This window comes from Callorhinus ursinus, unplaced genomic scaffold, assembly GCF_003265705.2.
Source record: "Callorhinus ursinus isolate GAN/ISIS: 27379988/994484 unplaced genomic scaffold, GSC_fseal_2.0 scaffold2, whole genome shotgun sequence".
Classification (NCBI taxonomy): domain Eukaryota; kingdom Metazoa; phylum Chordata; class Mammalia; order Carnivora; family Otariidae; genus Callorhinus; species Callorhinus ursinus.
This window is the reverse complement of record NW_027397064.1, coordinates 5,480,609-5,506,101: the sequence shown is the minus strand read 5'-3', so window position 1 is coordinate 5,506,101 and position 25,493 is coordinate 5,480,609. Positions and strand designations below refer to the sequence as shown.

The 25,493-nt window shown below is 52.5% G+C and overlaps 1 protein-coding gene across 2 annotated transcripts in view; it reads left to right on the top strand.

Annotated features, from left to right (window-relative positions):
• The window catches only part of INPP5D (inositol polyphosphate-5-phosphatase D), a 111,083-nt gene that overhangs the window by 14,953 nt on the left and 70,637 nt on the right, over nt 1-25,493 (top strand). For both annotated transcript variants that reach the window (XM_025889347.2, XM_025889355.2), the window contains exon 2: nt 746-809. In XM_025889347.2, coding sequence (XP_025745132.1) covers nt 746-809 — 64 coding nt within the window. The remainder of the gene's footprint in view (nt 1-745; nt 810-25,493) is intronic.

Here is a 25,493-nt window from a genome sequence, read left to right as displayed (position 1 = left end):
AGAGAGAGTGAGCCTGAGCTGGGGGGAGGGGCAGAGAGAGAGGGAGAGCACAAGCAGGGGGAGCAGCAGAGGGAGAGGGAGAAGCAGGCTCCCCGCCGAGCAGGGAGCCCGATGCGGGGCTCCATCCCAGGACCCTGGGATCATGACCTGAGCGGAAGGCAGACGCTTAATGGACTGCGCCACCCAGGGGCCCTTAAACTAGTGTATGAGTTTAAATACTAGTTAAACAGGGGCGCCTGGGTGGCTCTGTCAGTGAAACATCTGACTCTTGATCTCAGCTCAGGTCTTGATCTCAAGGTCGTGAGTTCAAGACCCACATTGGGCTCCATAAAAAATAATAATAATAAAATAAAATAAAATCTAGTTAAACAACACATACAAATGTGGAGTGAAGTGCCAGGCACCCGGGAGGGGCTAAATACTCTCAGAATGAAGTTATGTCTTGAGGGTGGATTCCTTTAAATCAGACCACGTAGCTGTCAAGTGCCAATGTAAATCATGCCCAGAAGACCCCACACGCCTTTTCCTGGAGCTTCCTGAGTGGAGGGTGGCGGGCGGAGGGAAGGGGGCTCAGTCCAGGACTGCTTGATGTCAAGGCCGATCTTCACCTCAGAATGGTCAGCTCCAAAGTTCAGAGATGTCATGCCCGGGTTCCTCGAGCCATGTCAGGAATTCTTGTCTTTTCAGTTCCCAGAGAAATGAATTCCTTTGCATGGGTTCTAACGAAGCCTTTGGTCTATTTCAGGTACCGGAATTGTGTTTACACGTACAGGATCCTGCCCAATGAAGATGATAAATTCACTGTCCAGGTAAGCCCTTTATCAACCTGGACATCTGACCCTGAGTGGAGCCGGTGTTGGCAGAGAAAGTGACAGAGTTGAAGAAGAGAGGAAAGAAAGCTTGTGCCCCAAACAGCCTGAACGTGAGGGCCTGGCTGAGCCTCTTTCTCCCCAGCAGTCTGGGGGTGGGGGTTGCTTGGCGGGTAAGCTGTGACCCCACTCCATTGGGAAGGTTGCCCAGAGGCCATGGAAAGGGACTGTAGCTTGTTGATTATTTTCTTCAGTGAGCTCAGCTGAGTGAAGGTCCGTGGGCCGGGAAGGAGAGAAGGTGAACTTACAGGAGAGCAGACCAGTTTTTTTCTGGGGGACTAGATGATCGCCCAGCGGGTTAGCACAAAACAGTACCTTTCCATTTGTAGACGCCTGTTCTGCCAAAGGCTGATGCTCATGGCACCTGGTGGCACCGTCTAGAGGCCAAGTGTGTAAAACTTGCCATTAAACGTTAACAAAGAATCAGCTGCAGCAAGTCTTTCCAAGTCCAAGTCTCGAAAGCCCACCCCCCGCATAGTTTGCATGACAAACACCACGGGCTCTGTGTGACCACCATGCATGCCAACTAAGTGGTGTGGAGGCCAGGGGAGCTATTTTTATCTGGCTGCATTAAGAGAGCAGGGCGGGTAGTCAGAACAGAGGAGGTGTCCTCAGGAGGGGCAGAGGAGTCATGACCGTGGTAAGAGGCACCAACAAATGGCATGCACCCACGTGGGCAGCAGAGAGGAAGGGTAGACCAGGGTCGGGACACCGTGTCATGGAGGAGCAGCGACAGGGTCTGTGGGGTTTAGCGGAAAAGAAAGTAAAAGCGGAGGGAAGGCGGGGCATGATCACTGATTCCAAAACGTGAAGGGAAGGATGCATTTTGTCCAGAGCTAGGATGCCGTTGAGGGCAGGACAACAGGCCGGTGCCGGGGGCACCGGTCGCTGGAAATGTGTCAAGTGGGAGAAGGTGTGTGGAGTAGAGCACCTCTGGGAAGATGATGGGGGTCAAAGGAATCACTTCAGTGAGCCACTCGGTCAGACCCGAAGAGGGTGCTTGGACCAGCCCAGGGTCTCTCGAAGCTGCCTTCTCCAGCAGCTGGGGCTCTTTGATGCAGGGGCTTGTGGGAGATCCCACTGTGGGCTCATTTGGAATTACCACACCCAGTAGAGGTCAGGCTGAGTTCCTTTGGGCTTCTTCTTCCTTCCCCATGTGTGTCTGCACGGGGACCTAAAGAATATCCATTTGAATGTTTCTAGCGTGTCTGGGGCCCTCGCACATCTTGGCCGGGTCACCGGGGATAAGTGGCAGCACCCCTGGTATCAGACTGTCCCTTCAGGTCCTTGGCAGCTGCTTATCGTGGGCACGGTGGTCTCTCCCGAGGGGAGGCCTGTGTGGGGCAGGCAGTGGGCCTCCGCGGCCCCCGCAGTGTTTTGTGAGTCTAGGACGGTGTGAGCTTTCCTGGCCGGGCTGGCATCCTTGATAGGTGGTTTGCTGAAAGGAGTCTCAACTCTCTTAAGTTAAAAGTTGGTCAATGCTTTTGATCTGTTTTCCCCTTGTGGTTTCTTCTATTCCTTCAAAGTGAAGATGACTTCAAGTATGACTAGGCCTTAAGCTGGAAAAGACATGACTCTGTGGCTTCTTGTACACGTGGCTGTACCCACGGCCCACAAACATGCACCGACCGCGTCTGGCATGTCCCCCTCTCACCTCCGTACCCTTGTGGTCGTGGCCATGTGCCTTCCTGGGAGTTGCTGCCTGTCCCGCAGCGGTTTCAGGATCTGGGGCCTCGTCAGGCTTTGGGGGTGTCAAACAATGGAGACTCACTTTGGCTAAGCCCTATATGGAGTGGGCGGCCCGTGAGGGAGAAGGCCTGGCCTGGGACCAGAGGGCAGGGGGCCCTGCACGGGGGCGGACCCTGCCACGCCTCAGCTGTCCTCTGCCCGTCTGCTCTTGTCCCAGAGACAGGTGTCCTTCTCAGTTACCGGTCCCCAGAGGGGATCTGGGTGGCTCAACCACCAACAGCTTTCTCTGCCGGGGCCACTCAGGGGCCACAGGCCGGCGTGTCAACCAGGTGTCTGAGCAGCTGCCCCCCCCCCCCCGCCCCGGGGCCACAGTCAGAGCGTGGGCACAGAGCTGGTGACCTGAGGCCACACTCAGCCAGGGCCATGGGCGGGCAGGCTTCCTAGAAGAGCTGGGGCCCTGCTGGACTGGGGGGCTCCCGACCCCAGCACTGGGTGGCCCACAGCAGGTAACCAGGGTGCAGGGATCTGTGGGGCCCGGGCGGCCTGCGGAAGTTTCCGCTCCAAAGGATACACCTTCCTGTAAAAACACAACACCTTCCTGTAAAAACGAGACACTTCCCTGCGATCACAAGAGTAGTTGGCTCCTGAGGAGCACGTTGAGGCGTGTGTGCAAGGAGACGAAATCAGATCTACCGGGTCTCAGTCCTGACCCCTTGCTGCTTATTTTAACCCTGGTTCCTCTTTTCATGTCGAGGCAAAACCTCATACTCTTTTCTGAGCCGAGCCGCAGTTTCTAAATAACTCACTCCTTACACCTGAGCCTGCTTCGTACCACCAGAATGTGAGGCTCGTAAAGTAAGAAGCCAGCCTGAAAAACATGGCCAAGTGAAGCACCCAAGGCTCAACTCGCTTTCTTACTTTAGTTCCCTCTGCTCCTCTCACTGGGGCTTCTGTCTTTTTGGACAAAACCAAGGGGCCACCCCACCTCTGTTCTTTGCAGAGGGACCTCAGGTGGTGGGCCTGTGCATCGTGGCCCATGACCGCCCCATTTGGGTCAGGAAGAGGAGCGATCCTCACGCTCTAGGACCTTGCTCTCTTTCCACCTTTCTCAGACTGCCAGAAAATCAGGGGCGGGAAGGCTGCAACTTCATTCCACTCCCCCGTCGTGAGCCTGAAGGTAGCTGAGGACTACAGAAGGTGGAACTCACACCCGGGCCTCCACCCCAGAAAGTGTGTCCAGACCTGACTGGGTGTTGGACCCCTGGGAAGGGTGGACTCCACCCGAGGAGGATGCAGAGGCCGGGCAGTGTAACCTCTCAGGGAGAGAGGCCCCTTTTCCTTCCCACAGTTGTCAGTGGCGTCTGACCATCAATGGCATCTGGCCCTTGGCGGTTAATCAACCTGGAACGAAGGCAGGAAAGCCTACAACGTGTAAAAACACCCACCCGGGTGAGTGGCTGGCGTGGGGGAGCCCCCACCTCTGCCACCGCTGTCTGTCTTCACTGGGAAGGAACAGCCATCGAACAAAACAACTGCATCTGCTCGCCAACATAAGTCATTCCTAGCTGCTGCTCAGGGGACGGAGGGAGGGAGAATGGAGGACAGGGGGGTGGACGGAGGGGGAGGAAGACTACGGAGGGGAAAGAGGGAGAGAGAAATGAACGAGAGGAGAAGAAGGAAGGAGGGACGATGGAGGAGTAGACGTGGGTGAGGGTGGAGGGCAGTATTCTAGAAGGTTCTAGGCGGTAGTGCCTGGGGGTGGCGGGAAGGGGGCAGATGTCCTGGTGCTCAGTCTCTCTCAGCTCTGCCCCTTGGGCTGTGGATGTCTGTGCCTCGGTTACCTCAGGAGCCCACAGAATTGCCGTGGCGGGGCCTCAGGAGCCCACAGAATTGCCGTGGCGGGGCCTCAGGAGCCCACAGAATTGTCGTGGCGGGGGCGGGGGTGGGTCAGCAGCTCTCTGGCCCCCCGATCCTGAGAACCCTCTGGTCCTCGGGGGTGAGTAGTGCTCTGAGCCTGCTGTGAGGCCAGAGGAAGGCAGGTCAGCTCCACCCCTCAGGCCTGAGTCTGCCACGCGCAGAGTTGGGTTTCTCGTAGACTCCTTTTCTGACTTGGAAGGGGGATGTGACCCTCCTCTGAGGGTCTGACTCCAGAGAGAGCTGTTAGGCTTCTGTGCCTTTCCGAAACGGCCCTCCTCCCTGGGAGATTAAGGACCAGTTGGAAGCAGTAGGAGCAGAGCCGGTGGGCCAGCCTGAGCGTGAGCACGGGGAGGCCGGAGGCTCCAGGCACGTCACAGAAATGGCTGCCCCGAAGCCAGCTCCCCAGTCCACGTCAACAGGGCCCTTCGGCCGGATTCCTACAACCCCTCAACCCTTGCTCTCTTTCTGACATCCTTCCTACCAAGAAGAACAAAGCAGAAAATAAAAGCTGTGCACCGTGGTCCCCGTCACGTCAGTATTGGCCGTGAACTTCCTGCCTTTTTCTCCTGGTTGAGAGCGTGTCCAGCAGACGGAGTGTTTCAGGCAGGAACCCGCACAAGCCTGCGTGCGAGTTTCGGCGGAGCGCGAGTGCAACTGTCTGCCTCGGAGACTCTTTGGGTCTTCTTTGCCCGTTTAGAAGAAAAGCCCAGTGGCTCAGGCCGCCCGGGTGAGAGGCTCATGACTCAGTTCCTGGTCCCTGACAGTGGCCGGTGGTAGTTGTCCTGTCGCTTGGGGCAGTGTGGCTTTTGGAGACAGAAAACAAAACAACTTTCTAAAAGCTGTTCGTCACAAGTGTCCCGGAGGGTAAACGGTTGAGCCATTGTTATTAAGTTCAGGAAGAGGGTGGCAGCTATTATTGTTCTGAGTGGTCACCCAGTGAAGCAGAGATTCCGTCTGAGCCGCCCCGGCGAAGGATGTGGCTCTCACACACTTCCTGACATTGCACAACGGGACGGAGCAGAGGTGCGGGTGAGGGAAGACGCACAGGGCCACCCTGCACCACCGCTTGGCCTCGGGGGGCCAGGGGCCGGGGGCCTGGCGGTCCCTTCAGGCCCTGACGGCCACATTCTAGAAGCCTGCATTGTTTAAAATTAAATTTATTTTATTGTATTTTTTTTTTTAAATTGTATCTGCTGTTGAACACGGGCAGCTCAAAACATCCCCCAGTTTGCCTTTACCTTCAACAGGGAATTTGAGGGAGGTAAAATTTTTGAGGACCATGGTTTTTTTTGTTTTTGTTTTTCAAAATTCTATATAGAGGCATTGTTCTCCTGCCTTCCGAAATGCGCTATTACACATAGCCCCGAAGACAAAATCCAAGGCCAACCTGGTGCTGGTTCCAATATAGGGAACCAGGTTTTTTTTTTCTTTTTCTGATTTGAAGCTGGTGGGAGTTGTTTTTTTTTTTTTTCCTACCCTTGTTGTTTTCCTTTTGTCGGTAGTTCCTGAAATGGGTTCAGCCTGTTCCGTCTGCAAATTTGGGTCTGTCTTCGGCTCAGACTTCGCTTCTGTTTGGTCTTTGAGTACATTTTTATCCCAGCTCTTCCGACTTTTGTCATCCCCACCTCCCGATGACTGTCTCTGCTTTCTCTGCCCACCCCCCAACCCCACCCGCACCGTGTCTCTCATGCTCCAAGCTTTCTGATCCACCTTGTTCCCCCACCACCACCACCCTCCCCCGCCTGGATGCATCTCCCCTTAGCTGCCCAAAGCAGAGCTCCCATGGGGCCGACACCAGCTGTGGTTGGTGGGCTTGGGCACGGAAATAGGATGCAGTTGTAACCAAGGAGATATGAAGGGAAGCACTGTGTGGGGCTTCTGGGAAAGGTTTCTTTGTCTTAGAAAGAGTTACAAGGATGGCGTCTGCCTTCGGCTCAGGTCCTGATCCCAAGGTCCTGGGGTCGAGCCCCGCGTCAGGCTCCCTGCTCTACCGGGAGCCTGCTTCTCCCTCTGTTTATGCTCTCTCTCTCGGTCAAATAAATAAATGAAATCTTTAAAAAAAAAAAAAAAGTGCTACAAGGATGAAATTGTCCCTTTTCTACCTTTGGAAGCTGTCATAGCGTATAGTAGCTGGGGCTGAGGCTCCCCTCTTGCAAGCAAGAGGGGCGGTAGCTGTGGAGTGAGGCCGACATGCAGAGGGCAGAGCAGAAAGGCTCAATGAACCCGGGTCCCCGATGACGCCACTGAATTAACTGAACAGAATTCACCAACCTGGTCACTGCCCTACCTCTCGTCTTCCTGTTTGTGAGATCATTCCTTTTTGTTCAAGTAACTGAATTAGGGTTTTCTGTCACCTGCAGCTCCAGGTATTCTAACATGCGGAGGTTTGGGCTGTCCTAGGGGAATCTCAAAGCAGAAAATGAAAATTTTAAATTGAACATCAAGTTTCATGGCCCCCAAAGCCCACAAGCCATGATCCGACCCCTGTGGTCTCTGACTCTTCCCTCTCCGTAGCTCCGGCCTGCACCATGTTGCTGGACCCACTCCCACCCCCCCACCCCACCCCTGACATCCCCTGACCCACGTCACCGTGCCAGACATCCTGGAGTTCAGTATCTCTTTGTCCAACTGTAACCACAGAAAGCACAAAAACCAATCCATATTTCAGCCATTTCTGCCCTGGGAAGGTACCTCCGTTACTTGCTTACTATAGATGGTTTAGCCTCTCCGCTCGGTGTTGCCTTTCAAGATGAGGTTCTGGGTTTAGCTTTCACATATGCAAGAGGCCGCTTAAAGTCACCCAACAGAAGGGAGTCTTTCCTCTAAGAAAAGAGCCCCCTACAGAGGCCTTCCCTGAGGACTCCATAAAAATGTCTACCCGCGCCCACCTGTCGCCCCAACCCCATATCCTGCTTTATCTTCCCTGTGGCACTTGTAATTGCCTGCTTTACTTGATTTACTTATTGTCTGTCCTAGAATGGTCCCTGGCATGTGGTGGCCGCTTGGTAAATATATCAAACGACTGAAGTCTGCCGCCACCCGTAAGAATACAGAAGGAGCTGCATGTTTCAGCTACAATGGTGACTTGTGTGGCGCTTGCCACACTTAGCAGCCCTCCATCGGGCCTCCATGGGATGCACCTGATCTGTTTGTTGACTCCTCACCCTTGCTTTTCATGCCTTGACCAGTTTCCTCTGCATTCTGGGCAGGGGGGTTCCCCTGCTCCCCAGTCTCGGTTTTGCTCTCACCCCCTCCGATGTGGATTTGAATTTCACCACTGAGTTTTTCATTCTGCTGCAAGCCGGCCTGATCTGACTGGTCTCCCTCTGTAAGTGGCCCTGTTGTTTGTTCCTGTTCTCTTCTCGTGAGGAGAAGGAGGTGCCGAGCCTGGGCTTCTCTGTCCTGTCTTGATGGGGACCTATTCGAGAACTGTTACGGTCTTCTGCCTGCTCATTGGGTTTCTGTCACCCCAGCTTTGGAGAAGTGGGAGGACAGAAGGTGGAGGTCAGGGCAGAGGCTGGTGGCTGGGGTCCCATGAGGCAGCAGGAAGAGAGAGCCTTGGGGATACCGGAGGGGTCAGAGGGAGGGTCCCCTGACTCCCCCTGGGCCCTAACTCCTCATCGCTCCTCACCATTGCCCCCATTTATTGAGCCCTTCCTGGAGCCAACCACTTGATATATGACCTTTAATTGAAACCTGGAAGGGAGTATCATTATCATTATTCCCATTTGAAACACAAGGAAACTAAGGGGCTAACATTATTTGCTTGGTTCATACAACTAGTCAGTGATGGGATAGGGATGTTATTTGATCTGCCGTGCTCTGGCTTAAGGGCCAGGCCACCCTCCCTCTCCTTGGCTTGGCTCTTAGTCACCAAGGCGCCCTGTAGCCTGGGCGTCTGGCTGGAAGGCCAGATTGAGTCTGATGCTGCCGCCGTGTTTGGCTGCTGACCTCTGCTTTCCTGGCCACCCAAGGTTGGCCCCGGCAGTGGAACCAGCTGTGAGTTGTATGGCACTTGAACCTTTAACCTTCCTGAATGAGGCTCAAGATGACCCTACTCTTAAGCTGAGTCCAGTCAGCTCTATAGCCATATCTCCTGACCATATTCCTTAATGACTTGTCATTCCAGAATGACTTGGCTCAGAGATTCCCCATTTGTTCATCTGCTTGTTCATTCAGCAAATTTTGCTTAGGGCACTGGGGGTACAATCGTCAGTCAACCTTGTGCACATAGTCCTTGCCCTTATGGGATGGATGTTCAGTTTAGAGACTGATGACAAGCAACTATCAAGATTATCTCCTGGGCCTCAGATTTGTATACCTTGAAGCGGAGGTGTGTCAGGTATCTTCATAGCAAAAGGAGCTGCCCTCAAGTGGGAGGAAATGAATGACCCAACCAATCCCTCTAAAAAGTCATCACTCCCTGTCTGTGCTCCCCTAGCTCTTCCCCTCTCCCTGCTGCCATGCCCTTCCCACGTGGGTGGCCCTCAGCTCTGCGTCTGTCTCCCCGCACCTCTCCACCCCTGTGAGTTGTGGGTGCCTCGGGAACACGAGTCGGGGTTCGTTTGCTTCTCGTGTCTGCTCTAGAGCGTGGCCCAGGACAGAGAATTCATAGCCATTCATTGAACGAAAGGCCCGATTGGACTTGGCTTGAAGATGGTGCCTCTGTTTACCACTCAGTGCTCACAAACCCTTTGAGGTTAACCTTAATCCCCCTGTTCTCGGCAGAGGTGTGCCCCACTTTGAGCAACCCCGAGATGGAAAAATCCAGACTTCTTCCCAAGTATTCAATGAATTAGTAGGTAATCCGTTAGTCATTTTTACAAAGAGATTCGCTGTTAGAGAGTAGGAAGTTCTCAAAGTCCCTCCATTGAAGCTGCTCCTGACTGTCCAAGTCAAGGGTCCCTGGAGGGCGGATGGCCATCAGAGTGCCTGCCTGTCTCTCTCCACCACATTTATGCTCCTTCATGGCTTGGGGGGAAATGTTCTGAAATGAAGACCTGTGTTTTCCAAATGTTTTGAAATGAAGAACTGTGTTTTCCAAAATCCAATTATTTCCGGCAAATACACTCTGAAGACCCTGAGAAGAGGCCATAACACCTCATACTGGGACAAGGACAGGATACAAGGACATAGTCCCAGGCTTTAAAGAGGGAAACCAGACATTCACAACAAGTAGATTTCAAGGTTACTCAGAAGTCTGCAAGCAAAACTGTTGCCTGCTTGGGACACCAAACAACAGAATGGCTCTCCCTTTGTGGGAAGGCATCGGGGAGATAGTTACCCCTACTAACACCAAGCTCCTCCCTGCCCCAGGATCTTTGCACTTGCCCTGCCCTCTGTCTGGGACTCTATCCCCCTAGATGACCACATAGCTAACTGCCCCAGAGTTACTCCCAGGTCTCCCCATCTAAAGCCATGCCCTGCCCTGACAGTCATTCTGCTATGACCCTGCTTTATTTTTCTTCATAGTCTTACCACTGTCAGCAACCATATTAGTCTTCTTTTGCTGCTGTGATGAATTACTGCAAATGTAGTGATTTAGAAACAACACAGATGTGGGGCGCCTGGCCGGCTCAGTTGGTAGAGCGTGTGACTCTTGATCTCAGGCTTGTAAGTCTGAGTCCCATGTTGGGGGTAGCGATTGGTTAAAAATAAAATCTTAAAAAAAACCCCACAAATGTGTTATCTTGCACTTTTGGGGGTTGGTAGTCTGAAATGGATTTCACTGGGCTAACATCAAGGTGTTGGCAGGACTGTGGTCCTTTCTGGAAACCAGGGGATAAATCTGTCTTCTTGCCTTTTCCAGCTTCTAGGGGTCCCCCATGTTTCTAGGGGTCCCCCATGTTTCTTGGCTCATAGCCCATTTTTCCACCTTCAGAGCCAGCAAAAGGGGGGGGGAGGGGCTTTCTCCCCTTGCCACAGCTCTGGTTCTGACTCCTCTTTCCCTTCTGAGGACCCTCGGGATTTGATTGGGCCCCACCTGAATAATTCAGAACGCTCTCCCTATCTCAAGGTCAGTACCTTAGTGATCTTAATTCCTTCTGCGTCTTGATCCCCACCCCTCCGTGCTGTGCAACAAAACATATCTCTGGGTTTCAGAGACCAGGACATGGACATCTTCGAGGGGGTTCTGCCCACCACAGTGACTCTCCGTTATTTATTGACTCACTCATTTGTCATCTGTCTCCACTATGAGGATGTGAAACCCAGGGGTGCTAAGACTTTGTCTTTCTTGCACACTGGCCGTGTCTGCCGCTCTTAGAAGAGCACGTGGCACATGGGAGCTTCTCGTTTGCTAAACGGTTGAATGAAGAGGTAAATTTGTAATATGAGTGAGGGAGGAAAGGCCTCCATTTCTTTACGTCTACAAGGAGGGGAGTCGAGTAGAGACCTCCAAAGGCCTCTGCGCTCTAAAATTTTACAGTTCCTTCCATGACAATGACATTGAACGAGGTTTAGGAGAAGGGCGTGCTCCGAGCAGCTGTTTGGAATCTGCAGCAAGAGCAGCAGGAACCCGGTCTGGGTCTCGGACGAAGGGAAGGCAGCAGGGGAGCTTGGGGGCGAGCAGCAGAGTTAATCAGGGAGCTGCCCCAGGCTGCATCTTCCCGAGGCAGCTCCTCTCCAGGCTGGGGACACAGGCTTGTCTGCAGGCTGTCATTTCTGTCTCCCACCAAGTACCTCGAGAGTTTCAGAGAGAGAAATGAAGCAAGCTAGAAAGAAGAGCATCTCAGGGATATGTAATTAAGGATAAAAATATCCCTCCCAGGCTCCCAGCAATGGGGAGATAGAGAATGCCCCTGATCTAGGGACTAGGGGAACCATGAAGGGTTTTGAAAGATAACGATGGGTACAGGTTTTTGTGTGGATAAGCTTGCACAATTAGAGACACCATCTATATCCAAACAGCACCAAAAGACACATGGTTGCATTCTTGACAGGGAGGAGTTCGAAGCGTGCAGCTTTGTTAAATACAGAACCTTTGCTTGGGGCGAGAGAAAAGGGGAAACGGACATAGAGGAGAAGATGGGCTTCCTTCTTTGCGTGCAGCAGAGGGAAATGACGATTCTGGAGGCAAATGTTGAATACGGGAGGTGGAGGAGGACTTAGAGGCTCCTGACAACACCCCCCTGCCGCCCATCTCCCTTCCCTTCCATCTTGAGCCGGACAGAGCCAGGACACAGAGCCCGTGCCTGTCTCACACCCCCCCGGGGCCCCCACCCCCCACTCCAGCCCTCTGCACCCCTCAGCCCCACCCCACGCTTCCCACCTAAAGGATGTATTCCTGCTGGAAGGTGTGAACACATTTCGACCCCATGGTGCAAATGGTTACCCAGGAAGGAGCAGAAAGATAAATCACGTGGCCTGAGAGAGATGGGAAAATACGTAACCTCTCCCTCTGAGCGCAGCGAGCGTGAGTCCCCGAAGCTTACATCGCAGCCCGGCTGGGCCCACTCCCTCCCTCACTCATTTGGCTGACTTTTCTTTTTTCACCTTAAGAGGGATTCTTGCAGGTCGGCATTTGTCATCTCTGCTTTTTCTCTTAGCAAACTGGTAAGTGAGGGTGAGGAAGTTCAAACTGAAAATACTCAGCAGAGATAAAGTCCCCGGCCACCGGGACCTGCCTTGCTTCTGGGGAAACTGTCCATGTAAATAGGTTTTATTAAAATTCAACTTTAGAACCCGTAACATATTTGCCATCTCAAAAATAGTCTTAAAAGACCTTATGGGAAGTACTTGGAATGCTCATTATGGCATTCTTTAAATGTCGACTCTGATATCTGGGGGAGAGATTTGCAGAAATTTCGCAACGGGTAGCATCGTGCCTGGTCAGCTAGAGCAAACTGTGCACGATTTTCAGCATGCTGTGGTTCCCTTTAAAAGTGAAAGCGGTCAAAAGGTACAAACTTCCACTTATAAAGTCAGTAAGTCCTGGGGATGTAATGTACAACACGGTAGCTGTAGTTAATGATAGGGTATTGTATATTTGAAAATTGCTAAAAAAAACTAGGTAGATAGCAAAAAGCTTGACTACAAGAAAAAATACTTTGTAACTGCGTGGTGATACATGTTAACTAGACGGGTCCCGGTGATCATTTTGCAGTGTCTATGTGCCTTATATCGAATCATTTTGTTGTACACTGGAAGCTAATATAATGTTGTATGTCAGTTATATCTCAGTTTTTTTCGTGTAAAAAGCAAAGTTTATTGGAAATGTTGCCTGGGAACAGAGAGGAGTAATAATATTAATAATAGCATCATTGCTTGGAGTCCTCCTGCCATCCAGAGTGCCCTCCTGCTGCCGGTCCTGAGGAGGCTTCAGACCGCACCCCCTTTGGCCAAAGAATGTTCTCACCGGTGCCTCCCGAGTGCCCCTCTTCTGCCTCCACCCATTTGCCTTGTGCTGCTCTCTGGGGTCTGGAAATAGATGGTGCCCTGGTTCTCTCGCTGGTAGAGCCCAGGAGATTCTCTAGCGCTGGGTGGGGAAGGAGGCAGCCACTGGCCACAATGTGGACAAGTACTTGGGTTGCAGGTGGTCTGACCATTTCTAATTGTTTTAACCATGGCTGAGGTGTCACTTTGGTAATAATTATTTTCCTTTTAAATATTTCACTTCTTTATTTTAGAATTATTGCTACAGGAAATGGGATCGTCTCAGAAAACCTGGGGCTCAGAAACGCTGTAGCTTCGGGTCCCACACAGGAGTCCCCGCAGAGACTGGGGAAAGGAAGCCTGAGGCCTGATTGAGGAAGAGCTGGACCCTAGGCTGGGGAGTTCAGAGACTGTTCTGCGGGCAGTAGGGAGCCATGGAGGGTTGTGTATAACACAAAATGAACCGTTTTCAAATGAACAACTCTGTGACATCTCGTAGGTTCACAGTGTTGCGTGACCACCACCTCTGTGTAGTTCCCACACATCGTGGTCATCCCAACATAAAACCCCAGACACATATAGTAATAATTTTGAAGTTAGTTGTGTTTTGTTTTTATTTTTTTTTTAATTACCTTTGATTCCTTATGCCCCTTTCCCTGGGTGTCAAGACCCATGTAGAGAGTTGCTCTTGTTCTCTCCCCCTTCCCTTTCTTTCTTGTTTTCCTGTCTTTTTCTTTTCTCGCTTTCTCTTTTTCTTTTCAAGATTTTTTTTATTTATTTGAGAAGGAAAGACAGAGAGACAGAGAGCGTGAGCAGGGAGGAAAGGGAGAAGCAGGCTCCCCGCTGAGCAGGACCCCAGGATCATGACCTGAGCTGCTGGCAGACGCTTAACCGACTGAGCCACCCCAGGCGCCCCGGCTTGCTTTCTTTTGAACCCAAGTGAAATGTGAACATGCCCCTTCAAGCATTCATTCCAACAAAAAGCACAGAGAGTAGAAAGCAAAAGTCTGCCCTCGGCATCCCCACACCCCTCTCTCCTCGGTGGGGGTAACCACTGCCAAGCGTGTGGCACTTGCCATTTGGGTGCGCATTTACACAGAGATGGGAGCTTGTACGGATATGTAGGGATTTTGTGAAAAACAAACGGGATTATGCTGTCCATATTGTTCCACAATTTGCTTTCTTCTCTTAGCAGTTTGTCTTTGAGATTTATCCAAGTCAGTTCACATACCTCTGTGCCTCTCAGCCACTGTTACCATACAGTTCATCTTCCCACGGATCATCATTTAGACCGCGTCCTTGTTGTTATTAGCACAAAAAACCAACACTGCAGTCAGCAGGCTCATGCGGGCCTCTGTCACACGTGCTGCAAGTTCTCTTCAAGATGGTATTAGTAGGGTGAAGGAATGCATGTTCTTATCCTACATATGGCCTTTTCATCCTGCCAAAAACCCTTTCCAACTGGCCCTCCCACCCGATGTCACTTGGGGGCCCACCAACCATGTCCACACATCCTCTCAATACTAGACATCGTCAGGGTCTATAATTTTCACCAAGCAGTGGGTGAAACATGCAATCTCAATATTTTATTTTACATTTCCTTCATGATAAAACATTTTTTCCTATGTTCACCGGCCTTTTGTGTTTCTTTTCCTATGAATTGCCTGTTTATAGTCTTTGTCAGTTTTTTCCCTTTTAAAAAATCTTTCTGGTTTTAAAAAAAGCTCTTTATATGTTTTGCGTGTTAATTTTTGGGAGGTTAGTTAGTTATGATGTAAATATTTCCTCCCAACCTGTCATGTGTTAAAAACTTTGTTTCTGGTTTGTTTGTCATGTGGAATTTAAACAGTGTTTATGTAGTCAGATGTTTTCATTTATGGATTCTGGGTTTTGTGAATTATTCATCTCAATATTATTTATCCAGGGAAAGTGTTATTTTTTTGCTAACACTTTCATGATAAGCTTTTATCTCTTTATGTTTACATTTGATATAAAATAGGGACTATAAGCCCATCCTCCAAATGGAAAGCCACACCGTATGTTGAAACATCCTTCACAACGGCCACCTTATCACACACTAAATTCTCACCTGGTGCTAATCTGCTTTTGGGCTCTTCCTTCTGATGCACGGACTGATGAATTTATTGTTGCCCTGATTCCATTACATCCTGACTATGTGGCTTTGTTGTGTGTGTTCCCATCCGGTGGACTAAGTTCCTGTTGATCGCTGTTCTCTTCATTCCTTGGGGTTTTCATGCATTTTCTTTTCCAGGTGAATTTTGTAATCAGCTTGCAAAGTTCTTTTAAAAAATCCGTTGGAGTTTGTATGTAATTACCTTTATCTATACGTTCTATACCTGAACGTATAGATTCATTAGAAAAGAAGTTACATCCTTACACTAGCCTGACATAGCATCCCTTTTGTTTGCTCAGATTTCCTATATATATATATATATATAAAGATGTTATCTATTTGTTAGAGAGAGAGAGAGAGAGAGCGCACAAGCAGGGGAGCAGCAGGCAAGGCTGAACAAGGAGCCCGATGGGGAACTCGATCCCAGGACCCTGAGATCATGACCTGAGCCGAAGACAGACGCTTAACCGACTGAGCCAGCCAGGCATCTCTCAGATCTCCTTTTATGTCTGTTTTATGCTGTCTTTTATATTTTCTCAATATAGTTCTTATATCTTACATTCTTACATGTGATGGAGTTTAGTTACCTTGGCAGACAGAATCTCTTTTCCAGGACATTTTCTGATTGGGCTTTGTTGATGTCTCGGGAAGTTGTGGTGTTTGCGGGCTGCTCTCACCTATATTTCTGAATTATCTCGTGAGTTTTCATTGTTTCTTTAGTGTATTCTTTGGCCACACGATTGAAGTACACCATCTTGTCTGCAAATAATGATAGACGCCTCTCTTCTTTTCAAGAGGACTGATTGCGGGGGAGGGGAGTCGTTTGGGGGTGTCTTCTGCTGGCAGGGACCCACAGTGATGCCCATCGGCGGCAATGGCACTTGCTGGTGTCTTGCTTCTGATTTCATCCAAGAGTCTGGGTTTTTACCTTCCCTTGAATATTCTGAAGTTCTGGCAACCTTGGGCCTGTGTTACCCGATGGGGATATAATTGGATATAAGTGAAGCTGATCCCTTCAAAGGGACATTTTTCCAATGTGCCACAGTCCCCACCGCTCCCTAGCGTCTCCCACCCTGCCTGCTTCACGCACATCAGGCTCCAGACTTTGTGCTTTTTACGTACAGGCCACATTGCTTTCTAACTAACAGTTAATTCCCCTGGCCACTTCTTCCTCTCCACTTGACCAAGAGAAAAACTGAGACATAGGAGATTTGGGTAATTAATTCAGGTCAAATCAGAAAGGCCGCAACACGGCAAAGAACCCATCTCTTGCTCTCAGGCTACATGATGAAAACCACAGTGCACTCTCACTATACAGTAATGCCTTACCCACTGCTTTGGTTCTTTATGCACTTGCATACCCTTCCTTCAGTAGGGCAACCACTTGACTGGGTGTCTTTTTATTTGAATGTGTTCTTACAAAAGGTCCATTGTTGTTCATGTGCAATTTTAATTCGCTGACATGATATCACCGCTCTCTATCTATTTTCTACTTTCTTCACCAAAGGATCTTGTGAAGATCCTTCCACGTTGGGTCTTAAACACCAAGTCTTTGCTTTTGGCTGCTGCGTGACACCCTGTGTATACCTCGATGCACTTTGCCCGTCCACTCTCCCAGTGATGGGCACCCAGACCTCTGCCACCACAAAACTGTGATGGCCATCCAAATAGGTGGCCCGGTGTGAGCCTTAGGGCATATACGCAGGGGTGAAAATGCTGGGTCATAGACTACACACTATACTTGGCCTAAATTGTGTCTGATGGTTCTCCAGAAGTCTGCGTGGTCTACTTGATTCTTTATATAACACAGACGTTGAAGGAGAGTGGAGGGAGAGAGGGCTTATAGATATATAATATCCATTAGTAAGTAAGTTCCTTTGGATGGAGTTCAAAACAGACTTGCCTCCTACCAAAGGTTCCAGAACACACAGGCAGAAAAATTGGAGGACAGCCCCCTTTCAGAGTCTAAGAGCCCAGAACCTAGAGTAAGGGACCCGAGGCCCGGTTCAGGTCCTGTGCTGCCACTTACAGGGCAAGGCATTTGGCCCTTTTAAGTCTCAGTTTCTTCCTCTGTAAAATGGGAAGACCAACAGAAACCCAAGGGAAGTTGTCTTGGTGCTCGAAACACATTCGTCCTTCCTGCCTTCATTCTCAGCACACAGGTAAATACGTGATGCATTTTGTCACCTAAATGCTGAGTTTCTGAGTATGCTGTCTCAATAAGGAATTTAGTCTAGCTGGCTCAGGGACTCACAGAACCAGAGGCCCAGCTGCCTGAATGGGTTTTGGACTAGTCTATGCAGAAGGTGAGGCAGAATATGCACCGAGAGTGTGCTGAGCCCGAGGGAGGTGAGGAGGGAGGAAGCAGAGAGGGATGGTGGTGGACCTCGTGGGTGGCCATGTTTGTGTGGATAAGAGGAAGTTAAGGGCTTCGAGTCTGATCAGTTCCTTCATAAAGTGAGGGGGTGGGGGTCCAGATTCTTTGCTGTTAGGGGGCTTGGGTAGAGGGCTTGAGGGAGAATTCTTGGATCAGCTGTGAGGGAAGGCTCAAGAAGAACAAGGACCGGTTTGGGGGAGTTGAGCATCACAGGTCAAGATCTTCCAGAAGCTGACCATGAGCTTGAGTACTCAATTCACTCAAGCAGAGCTCCCGGGAGAAGCCTATACGGGGCTGGGAGATGCAGGCCAGAGAAGGGTGAAGCCAAGCAAAGGTGCAGTGCAGGTGAAGTCTCAGACCCAGCCCTGATCCTACAAGGAGCTCTGGAGTGTGAGTTAGGCCTCAGGGTTTGTCCTGCATGGAGGCAGAGTTGGGCTTTTGCATATATACTCCAGGCACACATTGGCCCCTTTGGTGGGCCCAGGGAACGTAGAGCTCCCCAGTCGCTCCTGAATCTCTGTAGGAGTGAGGTGGCTCCAGGACCCAAGGAGGATCATGTGAGGTTGCAGGGTCAAGCCTTCAGCAGCAAAGCACAGAGTGCCCCGAAGAGAGGGGCTGGGAGCATAGAGTGTAGAAGGGACCCTAGGAGAAGCGGGCAGGACACCAGCAGCGCTCCATGCAAGGACCTAGCTGTGATTCGAAACCGTAATTTATAGGGACACCAATTCCTTGTGTAAGCCTCTCCCTCTGCCTTCCATGATGTTTCCCTTTCTTTGCCTGATCCGCTGCTACCTGTCCTTTGTACCTCAGGTGAGGTATTGCTGCTCTGACAAATAATTCCTGACCGGCCAAAGTCTCTTTGTAAGACCCAGGGCACGTCTTCTCCTTACTGCCTCTGCACCGTGGAATTATCAGCTGAATTGTTTATTGTACTCCATCTCACTTCTTCACTAGACTGTGGCCAAGCCCTGGGTGGGGGCACCTGGTAAGAGGTCAGTAACTGTGTGGGCTGCCTGCTGGCTCGGTGGCCTCCTGGCCCTGGCTGACTCCAGCCCTGATCAGATGCAGAAGGTGGTTGGGGAACTGAGCCTGGACAGGGGCTTCCACGGGCAGGGCCTGCGGACGTGCAGGCTGGGGGTGGGAGTGGTCCCATGGAGATAGGCACTCTGGTGACCACGGAGGGGCGCGGGCTTGTTGGAAAGATGGTGGGGCCCAGAGGGGCCTGAAGGCCTACACAGAGGACAGGCTTGGAAGCAGGAGAGCAGACACAGTGGGAGTGATGGCATCAGCTGGAGGATTTGTCCCTTGTGGCAGATGCTGGTGACAAAACAAGGTGTGTTTTATCAACTTCCTCATGGGTAAGTGGAGATAATTCTGTCATGAAGTTTCAGTTAAGAGAAAGGCTCTCAGGAAAGGTTCGTTCTTCCCTTCAAACTTGTTAATCTGTCAGTGTTTGCTGTGTGACAAGCTCAAACATCTCAGTGGTTCACAACAACAAACATTGCTTCTCCTGTCCTGGGCCTGCAGGTCGGCTAGTTGGCTGATCTAGTCTGGGTTCTCCTGGACTCAGCTACGCGGGGCTGGACTCCACAGTTCTGGTCAGGTCTGGGTCTGACCTTCACGCCTCTGTTCTTGGCCCACGTTGAAGGGCCAGAGGCTCCCTGGGGCATCTCTTCTCACGGCAAATTGCAGGGGTCCAGGAGGGGCGAGCAGAACCCCACATTGTCCATTAAGCCCTGAGCTTAGAACTGGCACTTTTGCCCACGCTGCGTTGGCTGAGGCAAGGCGTGTGGCCAAACCCAACATCAGTGGGCAAAGAAGTAAATTCTTCACACGCTAGTGCAAGATGTGAGGCACCTTGATGAGGGCTGCTCCCCTCCCCTGAGTCTGAAGTCTGGGCTTCTGTTTGTGTGAGCTCTTGGAGAAAGCAGGAAACCTTTCCCATAGTACCTGACAACCTCCCTAGGCTGCTGGGTGTGATGCCTAGTTTCTAGCTGTCAGCTGTGACCATTGACAAAGGACCCATCCTGGCCCGGGACCTTCACTGTGGGCTTGCGGTCCCCAGACGGGGATGCCACCATCTGAACACGCAGACCGCATGCTGGCAGATCGAGCGCTGTCACTGCCTGGGCCCTGGTTCCCGCTGCCGGGGCACCAACAGAGCCCTCAGACGATGCATCTAGAGCTGTCATTTCAGTACCAGCCTGAGGTGTCAGTTGCTCTGCCCTCCAGCCTGCAGCTCCTTTGATGTGAGAGGTTCAAAGCACTCTCTGAGCCGCTCAAGTCTGTGAGGAGAGCTCCGCGCGTACTCCCCCTGCACGGATAGCAGAGAGCGAAAGGCAGAGATTTGCGACCTCACGATCTCAAATCCCAGTGGGGATCCCAGCTCACACGTGATGAAGCCGAGCAAGCTGCGGAAACTCAGACCTGGCATCTGAGTTTTCCCTGGCGGGAGAGCGCAGGACGCAGGACCGCTGGTTCCGTGGGTGGGGGTGCGGGGCAGTCTGGGAGGAGCCACAGGAGCGCCATCAGGGCACTGGACCGGTGGAGGGCTACAAGCCCAGGGAAGGGGCAGGGGTTGAGAAATGGAGACGTTGGCTCTGAGCAGCGGGGAGGGGTGTGGATTTCGGAGTCAGTGCAGACTGGCAGTGAGCAGAACCCATGCCAAGTCATTCTGGGAAGTCTGCCCAAAGCAAGGCAAGAGAAAAGCCAAAGAACCCAGCTTCAGGAAGTGGGGACTGGTTAGAACAAGGGAGATGGGAGATCCCAGCCTCCTGGCTGGGGGTAGGGCAGAGTACCGCCCCCGCAACGCGTCCAGGCCCACCTGACCCAGTGGGCAGCCTGGTGCTTGCTGGGGAGCTGGGGATGAGCATGGCATGAGCATGGTATGAGCTGGGAGCACTGACATCCTGCTGGCTACAGCTGGTGGGTGAGGCTGGGGCAGGCTTGGCAATCGCCACTTTGCTTCCGTTGAGCTTCATGCCTCCTTGCATAGCTGCCACATCATTGCCTTCTGCACATGTGAGACTCTGAACCAGCCTCGTGTTGGCACGCTTTCCACACCCTCAAACATGTGATCTGGGGGACCCTGCCAGGGGGCAGGCCCGTGGAGACAGGACCGTACCCACAGATAACAAATGCCAGCCTCCCCACCCCCATCCCCACCCACCGCAGCTCGGAGGGCAGGCCTGCTGCCACCCGGGATTCGAGCTTCTCCCGCGTGCCGGGTTTCACACCACCCAACCCACCCACTGAGCCGCTGGAGGCTGAAGTCTGCCGGAGAATCTCTAACCACCTGGTTCCACCCCGAGTTGGCGGCTCCCTGCGTCTGGTATCCTCCCTCCTGTCTAGCTAGAAAGTCCGTGGGTCCCCACCCACCACCTCCCATCCTCTCGCTCATCTTGAAGCCTGCCCTTGGGTGCTGCTCTTCTGACAGCGTCGCGGAGCACCCGAGACTCCCGTTTTCTCAGCTGTAAAATAGAGCGGTAACACCACCTGTGATATCAGATCCACTACACATCGGACAGCAGACCCAGCACCCCTGGCCCGGCTCAGTTCCTTCCATCTGGGGGGGAGTGGGGTCATCACCTAAGAAGAGCCAGAGAGGTTCCAGGAGAGCCCTCCTCAGAGGGACCCCTTGCCTGCCCCCGGCACAGGACACGCCGCGGGGAGCTGTGTTCTCGCCACCTTGACCCTGTCTCCCCAGGGGCCGACACACGGACTGTTCACTGTTACAAAACAGGGAAAGGTGGAGCAGACCCGCTGCCTGGGACCTGGAGAGCCCACGTTCCCCACCCTCCCGGTGCCACGCACAGCTCACGGCCCTCCAAGTCCCTTGAACCCACAACACCAGGCTGTTTCCGAGACAGGGCGGTCCAGCTTCCTGCTGCCTGACTGCCAGAAAGGGGCCCCTCCAAAAGGTCCCACAAAGAGTTCTGCGACATCCCAGACGACCCCTCAATGTGCCTCGGCCAGCACTCAGCGCTGTCCCTTTCTCCGTCAGCTCCCGCTCCTGAGGGGCTGTGGCAGGGGAGACCCTTGGAGAAGCTTCGTGCTGCCCATTGGGCACCCTGAGGTCACCAGGGTCCCTGCCCCTGCCTCCTCCATCCACTTGGGCCGCATGACCCTCTGCGGTTGTCTCTCTATTCTTGGTACGTTAGTATCATTGCAGTTATCTGAGCATCAAAGATGCTTCCAAGATGCAGCCTTTAGTACAGCAACTGACAGAAGCACAGAGACCAGGAACGTTTTTATACAACTTTTTAAAAAAATCTGGCACTCTCAGACAAGATGCCTTGGAAGCCCCTCTCCTCTGTGTGTACATGCTTGTGTGTACGTGTGCGTGTTAATTGCACAGGCTAGGTTGCATAAGCTCATTGTTAAAACTTTTTAATTGCTGGGTATAGCTCAAAAAAGTGTTTACGTGTAGCTGCCGTGCAGACGAACGTAAGTTAATCTGAAGTTGTAAAGTCCCTATCTTTCCCTATAAAATGACTGTTTTGTGGGGGGACATTTTGAGAGGCGTAGACAGCCCGCTCCTCCTCCACCACCCCCGGCTGGTGTCCGCGTCTTTAGCGTCTGTCCACGCTTGCCTGAATCCCTTGTCGCTGTGACGGTTGGCGGCCAGCGACAACGTCCATCTTTCCTTCGACGGTTATTAATTGGCATTCTCCTGTGAGGAAGAGCGTTCTCTTACTTGCATTTGTTTACATCGGAATGGACTCATCAGTTGCTCGTTTATTCCGTGAATTATAATTATTGTTATTATTCATCTGGATGCTCAAATGGTGCTCTCATAAACGTCATCATTTTCTGAGCATTTCCTTACTTCCCGGGCCAACAGGTGTTCTAGGCCTACCGGGTACCTTTCCTGCCCGGCCCCAGAATCAGCCTCCTCGCCCAGGAGCCTGGGTCTTTTAAGTGCTGAGTGGTATTTAGCAACCAAGGCCTGAGCTCTGAGTGTACTCATGGGGGCATCTGTTGTTCGCACGCTGTGTCAGCCGAGCTAGGACGCAAGTGTGTGGGGACACACGTGGGGACCCACGTGCACTCACACGTGCATCAGTATTTACCTGGATACAGGTGAATGCACCTGGAGTGCCCCCTGATACGTCCCCGTCCAACACAACACTACAGACAGTCGTTCTTGCCTGACTGATTTCACGGTGTGAAGCCTGGCTCCCATTGCTCCTTATTTCTCAGCATTTGCCCGTTTCCCCGGATGTAGCCAGTCTCCCGCTCTGCTGCCCCTGGGCACCTGGGTCAGGCCTCCTTCTAAGGTGCCGCCTGAATCTTCTGCCTGCTGATCACCTCCTTGGCCCCAGCCCCCAAAGCCCCATTGCCTTCAAAGGAAGAGCAGGGAAAGGAAGCAAACCAATAAATAGGTTTTGAAGAGAAGAGGGGCAAAGGGAAGGACAGGGATGGGCTGATCGGCTTTTAAGGAGACACACCCTGGGATCCCTCCTAGGCCTTATAGCTGAAGAGGGATTTCTGGTTCTCAACTTGGCCTCCAGAGCTCTCCCCAAGCCTGCCTGTCCCCTGCTGTTTCTCTCCTTAACCAAGTTACTAAAACCAGAGATCTGGAGTGTTCTTCCTGGCCCCTGGCCCCTCCCTAGCTGTTCAGTCCCGCTCTGGCTCCATCCTGGCCCCCCTTCCTGCACTGTACCTCCCCAGTGCAAGCACCAGAGTGGGGTTGCCAGCACCCCCCCACTTCTGTCCTGCCCTACACAATAGCCCAAGTGATAATTCCAAAAATGCATCTGATCGAGTCACACCCACACGCACGCACACTTTGAAATGTCTTTAGTGGCTCCAAGTCACTCTTAGAACAAAATCTAAACTCTGCAAGGCCCCGAAGGCCCAAGAGGCCCATGATCTGGTCTCTTCCCTTCTCCCTTCTTCACCCAAGTCGGGGTCTGCAATTCTTAGGAATGGATTTTGGAGGGAGAAGGTGGAAAGGATTGAGAATGACCCCAAGGGCAAAAGGGGAGCCAAGCAAAGAATTTCAGGGGCTGGCAGGGAGAGGGGAGGGCTGAGGCAGGGCCGGAAGGAGGTGGGTCCCCTCGGCAGCGTGCAGAGGACAGGACCTGGGCATGAAGCCCCTGCGGAGCTGATGTCTAAGTGGAGGGAACAGTGCTGGACCTCAGGAGCTTCAGAGCCTCTGGGGGTGGGAGGTGAGGTTCCAGAACACAGAGCCTGGGCCTGGACGTTACCTCTGACTCTGCTCCATCAGCGCGGTGCCTCAGCAGATACATGGGAGCCCCAGGTCTGGGGGGCTCCAAGGCCTGGGCTGAATCCAGCTCTGCCCCACCACCACCCCTGAGGCCTCTCCACCCTCCACGGGAAAATGGGAACAGTGACACCAGCCACCCCGAGGCCCTCCCGGCCATTTCTTCACAGTAGCCAAATGCCGTGGTCACCCTGCTTCAGACCTTCTGGTGATTTTCTCGTTGAACTTAAATGAAATGCTTTGCTGCAGTGGAATGATGAGCATGGTTTGGGGTTGGTTGGTTTGTTTTTTCCACTCCTTAATACTTTTTCATCATTCGTAAAATTTCCACAATGATTGTATACACTTGTTCATTTAAAACACGGACTGGCAGAAGCTTGAGGAGGGGGTGCCTTGCAGCAGCGGCTTCCTGCCCACCCTCCACAACCCCCCAGCCCCCCCCACCCCACTCGGCTCTCCCTCTCCTCCCTGTGCTGGCCTCCTACTGTGCCTAGACCTCTTTCAGTTCCCCATTTAGACCCCAGACAGTGCTGAAGTTAACAGTTACCCCCTGGGAAAGTTGAGCCTGTCCAGCGCTCGGGCCTCCCTGCCCGGCTCGCCCTTCCTCTGGAGGGTGTCTGAAAGTCACAGCTATTTCTGGAAATAACCCCATTTCTCAGAGTGCACGGCCCTAAGCCTCCAACAGACCGGAAACTCAGCTGCCCTTTGTTGTAAAGACCCTGGTGGTGGTGGTATCTTCCCGAACCCTGGGGCTTAGGGCCAGGCCGGCCGTCTTCCCTGGCTCCGACTTTCCCCAGGAGTCTAGTACCTGGGTAAGCTCACGTGCCATAAGACAGGGTGAAGGAGCCCTTCCTTCAACTTTCCTAATGTGAGGCCTGTTGCACTGTCCCCGTCTCCCAGAACAGGGGTGGGGCCACTCACTACCCTTGAAAGGGTTCCAGGGACCATATGAGGCAGAGCCAAGCAGGGTCCCTTTCCTTCTGGGACTTAGAACCTTGTGGGAAGGCAGACCCCGCAGGGAGCAGTGGGGAGGGCTCTGTGGAAATGGTACTGCTGGAAAGCGCCGGGAACTTCCCACACACCTGGAGATCTTAATGGAGACAGGAGAAGAGAAAGGTCTTCTGTTTCACAATCTGAACTAACCCCTCCCATGTTTTTTTTTCTGTGTGACTTTTTTGTGGGATTCACATCGATCCCACAAATTCCAAAAGGCCGTCCGCTCTGGGCCCAGCCATCCTAAGTTGACAGGCTGACTTAACAGAGGAAATGCCGCTCCTTGCTTTTTCAAAATTGAGCTGTCTGTGATGACGTGCTCTAGGTATCCGCTAAAGAGAGAAGGAGCTCGTTCCTGATGGTAGGAGAGTTGGCACGGAGCAGAAATCCAGCCGTCCACAGGCCCTACCCCGGGTGGGGGGGGGGTCTCTAATAGCGTGGGGCTCATGTTCCCGGTGCAAGTGCAACGTGGGGCTGCACGGTTTCTCTGTTTCAAAATGACTTGATAAATCTCTTCAGGAAGGTAGTGGCCGCGGAATGAGGAACAAAGTCTGGAGGCCCCAACCGTTAAGGATGGAGGGCAGCCCCCCTTCCCCGGGAGCGTGGCCAGTTCTCCCTCCGGGTGTGAACGCAGCCTTAGCAGGCAGAGTCCCCAGGCCTGCCTTTCCGCAGCTTCCGGAGCTCCCTAGCCACGCTGCTACACGTGGCTGCGATGCCCTGAGGGTCCTCCAGGAGAGCCCACCTGCCCTCACTCCCCTGGATTCCAGCTGGCTTTGGCGGGTGGGAGGCAGTGAGGAGAGGGTGGAGGACGTGAGGGCGCAGGACCTCCTGCCCCGGCCACGGAAGGCCCCAGGCCCCTGTCAGACAGCCCTCCTGGGGTTCCCGTGTCTGCTCCCGCCCTGTGCCTGCTCC